Genomic DNA, 7,197 nt, shown 5'->3' with positions numbered 1-7,197 from the left:
ACACCTTCCTGACTTTCTAGAGACTCCAATACAGCTTCCTGCCCTGAAGCAGGGGACTCCTTAGTTCTCATGCCCATGCCAGGGTAGGACTGTGGGGTGGCTACTTCCTCCGATGAAGACTCTGGGAACTGTCTCTTTGGTCACAGGCTGGTGTTAAGTTCAGATCATTCTGTAGAAGGTAGCTACACGGTAGTCTCAGGGTCTGTCACGTCCCATTCACAACCTGCTCAGATGGCTGGGTGCTAGGTACACAGGAACACAGACATGTCTACCTGATGGGGTCAGATTCACCCCTGAGTCCTAAGCACTTAATCTTGTTCTTTGATACCTAATGAACGCCAAAGTTCTATTTGTAAAAATAAAAAGTTAAATATACCCTATTTCTAACCACTGTGCTAAACTTAGAGGTTCCTGAGGTACTGAGTGTGCGAAAGGGTGACAGAGAAAAGATCGAGAGTGCATCAGAATCGAGAGGACACTAGAAGGAAATCAACACCGACTAATTTCAACTACGTTATAATTTACATAGAGCTCCAAAAAGGGCCCCATTGAAAGGCACGCCTCTCCCCAGAGATACCCTGTGGCCACAGATGTCTTTGGAAGGACAAGCCCAGGCAGATAGAAGTGTGGTGAGCTGTCAGGAGCTGGGCAGGGCCTGGCTTCTGTGTTATGGCAGAGAGGCTCCAGCCAGTATCTCTCTATAGTCCTTCTTCCTCCTGGAACTTCACACATTCTGCTTCACTGGGAGTGTGGGCTTTGGAGCCAACGTCCCACAGGCCAGAAAGATGCCGCAAATGATGCCACTTCTTTCTGTCTCGGTTTGCTCACCTGGGAAGTGGAGATGCTAACAGTTCCTGTATAAATAGGGATCCATTTGCTTTCTACTTTTTGACTAAGACAATATAGAAATAGGATTCCATGAAGACAGGGGACTTTGTTTTGTTTACTGCTGTTCTTGGACAGTGCCTGGCACACAGTTAAGGGCTGGATACACGTTTGTTACTAAATGAGAACAAGGCACATGTCCTAGCATACCTTGAGTTTAGTAACTGGCAGCTGTCACTCTTGTTACTGTTGTTCTGCCCACCACTGCCAGCCCCCCCTTTGAGTCTCAGGGACCTCTCTCTAGATCTGGTTCTCAATTTAGAACGAGAGCTGAGCTATATCTGCCCGTCCCACACCTCCAGGAATGTGGGATATCCCTTCTGGTCTTCTGACTTGGTGCAGGGCAAGAGAAATGGGGAAGTGGGCTGGTTCCAAATGATCTTCCCGGATGCAGGATGAGGAAGTGAGGGGGCTGACAGTAGCCACCCTGCCCGGGGAAGGAGGAAGAGACTTCAGGGCCCCTGGACAATAATGGGAGATTCTCCCATTCAGCCCTGTACCTAATTCTCCTGAGCCACTGCTCACAGCATGCTCTCACAGGCTGGGGGACGTCCAGGGACCTAAGTCTCTCAGTGACCCAGGCAGGCTGCCACAAGGTCCAGGACTGGAAGAGAAGAACTACAGAGTAGGAATCCCTATGTGCGCGTGTGCGAGCGCACTCACGCACACACACACACACACCTATCAGCACGCCAGCACTGCTGGCCACTCCCTGGGCCCTGAGCTCTCAGTGTCTCCTGAACAAGGTTGTGGGGACTGTGGAAGCTGCTGTTCACATCGCCCATCTCTGAGTTCCAAGTTTCTCTTCTGATTCCAGGGAGCACAACCCACCACCCACCCTTTAAAAGAGATCTCACGCCCCTGCGATCTCCTCTATCTGCCTCCTCCACTGTCTGCTACGTAAAACTTCACATCAGCTGGAAGCTCTGGGGGCCAAGGTTAGAACCTAGGCCTTGATCGCTGTCACCTCCGGACAGGGAATGCACACCAGAGTGCCTAGTGAATACCAAGACTAGATGAGCTAGGGAAATCAGTCCAAGGTCTGTAAGGTGGGTGGGGACCAGTATGGACTGGGCAGGAGGGTTAGAGGAGGTTAGGGAAGGGAACAGTTGAGGGTTTGCAGATGGTGTGAGGCAAAGCCCAGCCATCCTACAGGAGGCCTGGCTAAATGCCAGGGTCCTACTTGCCTCCACCCTCCACCAAACTCCCTCCCTGCCTCCTTAGACCTCCTCCCACCAGGGGTCTGGCTACACCCCAGTAAGTTTTAACATGGCGCCCCTCCCCTTGGCAGGGTTCACAGGGGAGGTTTTGTCTTGTTCAGCCCAGTCTCTCCAGCTCCTCTCTTCTTACTGACCAGCTGACCACTGTTTCTGTTCCCCTCCCAGCCATCCTCAGCAGGCCTTCTCCTGCCTCCTGCAAGCAACTCCTGACGTACCCCATGGCATCAGTCTGGCCTCCTAGGCCTGACATGGGAGTGTATCAGGGCTATTCTTTCAAAACGCAAGGGGGAAAAAGAGACAGGTTGCCTTGACCCTGAGTAGGAAAGAGAGACACAAAAAGCTACAGTAAAGTTACAACAGACAAAAGAAACCTTGTTGGCATGGCACATGGCAGGCAGCTTGTGATGACTTCTGCCCTTTGACTAAACCCAACTCCAAGACAAGCATGATGGCAAATGTCTTTAAGCCAGCACTTAGGACGCAAAGACAGGAGGATCTCTGAGTTCAAGACCACCTTGGTCTGTATAGGGAGTACTATGCCACCAACCAGGAGGACATAGTGAGAACCTGTCTCAAATTAAAAAAAAAAAATTAAGGATCTATTCTATCAGAGGCCTAGAATGAAGCATATGGAAAAAGGAAAAAATACAGCCCCTGCCCTAAGGAATCATCTAGGTTAATAAAGACAGTACACAGCCTGCCTGAGGGAAGCTTTAGGAGGGTGGGTGGCTACCTCCTGCTTGAGGGAGCACTTGTCTATGGGGAAACTCATGGCACTTACCCTGACGGAGTCCCCCATCCTAGCCTTCTGCTGCAACAAGGGCCTGGGATTGATACAGAAATTCTTTCAGAAGGCAGGTGTACGAGGAGAAGTAAAAGCAAAAAAGCATCAAAGACTTCCCACTCTCCTGGCTCTAGAGACGTGACTCAGAATTAAGAGCACTGGCTGCTCTTCCAGAGGACCTGGGTTCGATTCCTGACACCTACATGGCAGCTCACAAACATCTTTAACTCCAGTTCCAGGATATCTGGTGTTCTCTTACGGCCTCCAGAGGCACCAGCTATGCAAGTGGTTCACAGACACGTATGCATGCAAAACCCCATGCATATAAAATAAAAAAATTAAAAAAAAACCACTTCATATTCTCAATCCTTTTGCTACAGAAGAGACAAAGCACAGCAGAAAGCGCAAGAGGTTGGCCCAGTGTCATAAAACCTGCGACAAGACGCTGCCATGCCTGTCTCAGTAATGGTCAGGGCAAGTGGGCAGTCTGGAGCCAGGAAAGGGGTGGTTTGGGGTGGGCAATGGGGCAGAACCAGGGAGGCCGAGAGCTAAGGTTTCTAACCTTACTCCAGGGCCAGCAGCAACACCTCCACTGATATTTTTGGTTTTCAAAGCTTTTGCACACACATTATCAGATTTCTGGATTCCCCTTCCCTTCTCATTTTACAGTTGAAGACCAGAAAGCACAGATAGACAGATGCTAGAGCCCAACCCAGCACTTCTCCAAGCCTCAGCCTGACAGGGACCACCATCCTACATCCTACACAGAGGCCAAAGGAGGCTTGGCCCCAGGGTCCTGGGACCCAGGAAGTGCAAAGCACGAGGGCGGGAAGCAGTTATGTGAAGGTGAGGTGGAAAGGTGGCCTGAGGGTCAGTGGCCATAATTAAGAGGCATTTAAGAGAAGGATGGACACAGGCATGGGGAAACAAGGGAAAACTGTTAAGTAGGAAGCAACAAGAGTTAGGGGTACCAAAGAGAGGACAGGCACAGAGAGCTCCCGACTCTGTGGATGAGACATGGGGTTGGACGGGGAAATAGCAGGGGCAAGATGTTAATGAGCCGGAGAGTCAGGAGTTTTTGGTATCTGGAACCAGAAAGTAGCAATTGTAGCAGTTCTGAACCAGAGAGAGCACAGGGCAGTGCTGAGCCCAGGAAGCCCCAGGAGGACTTCCTTCAACTGGGGACCAGAGCAGATCAGGAGAGGAGTAATCCTGACCCACACATCCTCTGGGAACAGGGGAGGGGCCTTGGACAGAGAGCACAGCCATTGCAGGAGGGGAACGGAGGGGCAGGCAGCAGCCCCACCCGTAACAGCAAGAGAAACCACAGCAAAACAGGGGCCTGCCTTGCCCCTTACCTGGACCCACTCTGAGTGCAGGGACCACAATCCAACCGTCAGGTCTAGGGGAGGAGGTTAGGCTCTATGTTTTATAGAAGAGGAAACACAGACTGAGAGGGGAAGTGACTTATCTACCATCCCACACAAACTCAGGGTCCAGCCTACAGGGAACAGAGCCTTGCTGCTCCGGGAAATACGCAAGGGGACACTGACAGGAACGCAGGCAGCTGAGCTCACTGAAGGCACCCCAGCTGGCAGGGTGGCTCCGGAGGGGATAGCTTCATCATTCTTCCCCACCCTTCAAAGGATAAGAAAGTCTTCTTTTTACTCATTTCATGAGCATGCAGCAGGTGACTGCTGTGTATTGGAACCTTGGATAACGGGAACGCTGAGAGGGCAGAGGACAGAGAAATCTCAAGGGGCATGGCTGATCCAGCCCTTGCTTCTGAGGGAGGTAGCTGACCTGACCCTTCCTTCAGCTAACATCCTCAGATAGACAAGGGGAAAAGCAGTGGGGACTCTTGAGAGATTTACACATGGAAGACAAAAGCAATTTCTTCGGCCCTGCCACCAGGCTCCATTACAGTCTCATTCCTTGAGACAGTGACCTAGGACCCCTAAGAACTTCCCTACCCTAACACACACATAAGCATAAGCAGTCTGACTCCTCAGGAGTCTTGGCAGGCAAGAAGTCAAGAAAGGGTGTAACGGGATTCAGGCACAGCAACCCAATCTACTTTCAGCAAGTCACCCAACTCCCCAGGGCCTCAGTCTCCCCGCCAATCCAATGGGAATCATGACAGGCACTGTTCCCAGTTGGTGAGAAAAGCCCAAAACATAACGGACGATGCTGTCGGCGAGATGCAGGACTAGACCTCCACCCCGTCCCTACCCCATCGGTCCAGGCTCTGCCTGAAGGAAGGAAGGGAAAGAGTGTGCAGAGACCCGTGCAAGCAGAGCGGGCAGGACCCCAGTCCAGCACCCTGCTCCGTCTGGCCCAGCCCTCACCTCCTCCTCCATGGCGAGTCTGTGAGGTCCGGCCGTTTAGCCGCTTACTGCTGCCCGCGCCGCGCGGGCTCCGCTTGCTCCATCTATGCGCAGCCGGGCGGCGGCTCGCTGTTTTCTGTCCAGCGGGCCGCCCGAGGCCCAAGAAACTTCGGGGGGCGGAGCCGGGGCCGGGGCCGGGGAGGGGCTTCCGGGGGCGGGGGCGGGGCCGGGGAGGGGTGCAGCGACCCCGAGCCCCCGCCCGCAGAGCAGTGGAGGAGCGTGGCTAGGTGGGGGTGCAGGGGCGGGGCCGGGGAGGATCCTGGGAGGGGCTGGTCTTGAGCTCTCGGAATGGACGGAAGAACCCGGCGGAGCTGAAGTAGCAGGAAGAGGGCGGAGAGAGGTTTCCCGGACCCAGGCAGGGAGAGGGACTGGGAGGGGGTACAGACTGGGGATATGGGGGATACGGAGGGGGAGGGGGCTTCCGGCCCAGAGGCGGAGGAGAGGGATGCGGGCGGGGTGGGGCAGGGCGGAGGCGGGGCGGGGGCGCGGCTGGCAGAGCAAGCCTGGGAGGCGGTGGGTGGTTTATCCCTTTGAGGTTGCCTAACCGAGTGGGCCCGGGTTGCGGGACTGGATCCAGCTGCCGGAGCAGTTCAGAAATGAGTGCACAAAGAGGTCCTTCCTCTTTCCTTATTTTTTTTTTTTTGGAGTGTGGGTGGGAGGGTTTGAAACAGAGTTTCTCTGTGTAACAGTCCTGGCTGTCCTGGAACTCACATTTTAGACCAGGCTGGCCTCGAACTCACAAAGATCCGCCGGCCTCTGCTTCGCAAGTGCTGGGATTAAAGGCGTGCGCCTCCTCTTTCCTCTCCGAAGTCGAAGTAGTGGCAATGGTTTCTAGTCTGTGGAAACTTATGGGTGAGGCCCCTGCCATGAGCTTGGGGTTTATGACCAGAGTCGAGGGTCTGCCTTTGCCTCTCTGAAATCCCAAACTCCCATATCGCTTCTCCCTCGTCCAACCCCCTCTTGGTTCTCAAGTTGTCTTCATCACCCTTCCTCCTTCCAGCCCTGAACTGACCACGTTGCTGGAGAGTGGGGTGAAGGAACCAGCGAGAGAGCCTTTCAGTTCTGTCATGCACTTTCATTTTATATTAGGGAAACAGGCCTGGAGGGTGACTGCTACATCCGCCCGCGCGCGCGCGCGCGCACACACACACACACACACACACACACACACACTAGCGTTCCTGTTCAGGTGTGACCCATGCTACAGCACCTAGGATTTTGTGCGTGCGGGATGGATCAGTGGTGACCTCCTTTGACTCCAGCTGCCCTAGCCTCTGCTACGAGGCCAGTTGTTCACGCTTCTCTTTCACTGCCCTCTGCTGGTCTTTGGGCTCCTGGGTCTTTTTCAGCTCTCCATGGAAGAGGGTGGAGCACACAGCCTCTCATTTCTAGGACTGGAGGGTGGAGAGGGTTAGTGAGATGATGTCTCATTGGTTAGGAGCACTTGCTGCTCTTCCAGAGGACCCAGATTTGATTATCAGCACCCACACAGTGGCTCACAACTGTCTGTAACTCCAGTGCCAGGAAGAGCTAAGGCCCTCTTCTGGCCTCAGACACCTGCAGGCAAAACACTCCTACACATAAAATAATAAATTAATTTAATTTTTTGAAGGACGAAGAAAACAATGCGCCAGTATCCCAGTGTTGAATAACAGCTTCCTCCAAGATTGAAACATTCTGCCCTGCATGAAATTCCTTAAACAGGAAAATAAACAACTCAAAATCAAATCCCACTTGTGCCAGGCCTTTAATTCCAGCACTCGGGAGTCAGACGCAGGTGGATCTCTGTGAGTTCGAGGCCAGTCTGGTCTACAGAGCTAGTTCCAGGACAGCCAGAGCCACACAGAGAAACCCTGTCTCCAAACAAACAACACTGCTTGCTGCTACTTAGAGAATGGGTTATTCTAAGAGTGGAAATTGG

At 53.2% G+C, this 7,197-nt stretch overlaps 1 protein-coding gene across 1 annotated transcript in view; it reads right to left on the bottom strand.

Moving 5' to 3' along the window:
• The window catches only part of Plekho2 (pleckstrin homology domain containing O2), a 26,324-nt gene extending 20,972 nt beyond the window's left edge, over window positions 1-5,352 (bottom strand). Inside the window, exon 1 of the mRNA XM_005347756.3 lies at window positions 5,238-5,352. Coding sequence (XP_005347813.1) covers window positions 5,238-5,249 — 12 coding nt within the window. The 5' untranslated portion in view covers window positions 5,250-5,352. The remainder of the gene's footprint in view (window positions 1-5,237) is intronic.
• Between the last annotated feature and the right edge of the window lie 1,845 nt (window positions 5,353-7,197).

This window comes from Microtus ochrogaster, chromosome 5 (assembly GCF_000317375.1).
Source record: "Microtus ochrogaster isolate Prairie Vole_2 chromosome 5, MicOch1.0, whole genome shotgun sequence".
In the NCBI taxonomy this organism is placed as follows: domain Eukaryota; kingdom Metazoa; phylum Chordata; class Mammalia; order Rodentia; family Cricetidae; genus Microtus; species Microtus ochrogaster.
Note: the sequence above shows the minus strand (reverse complement) of the source record. Positions and strands in the feature narration are given on the sequence as shown.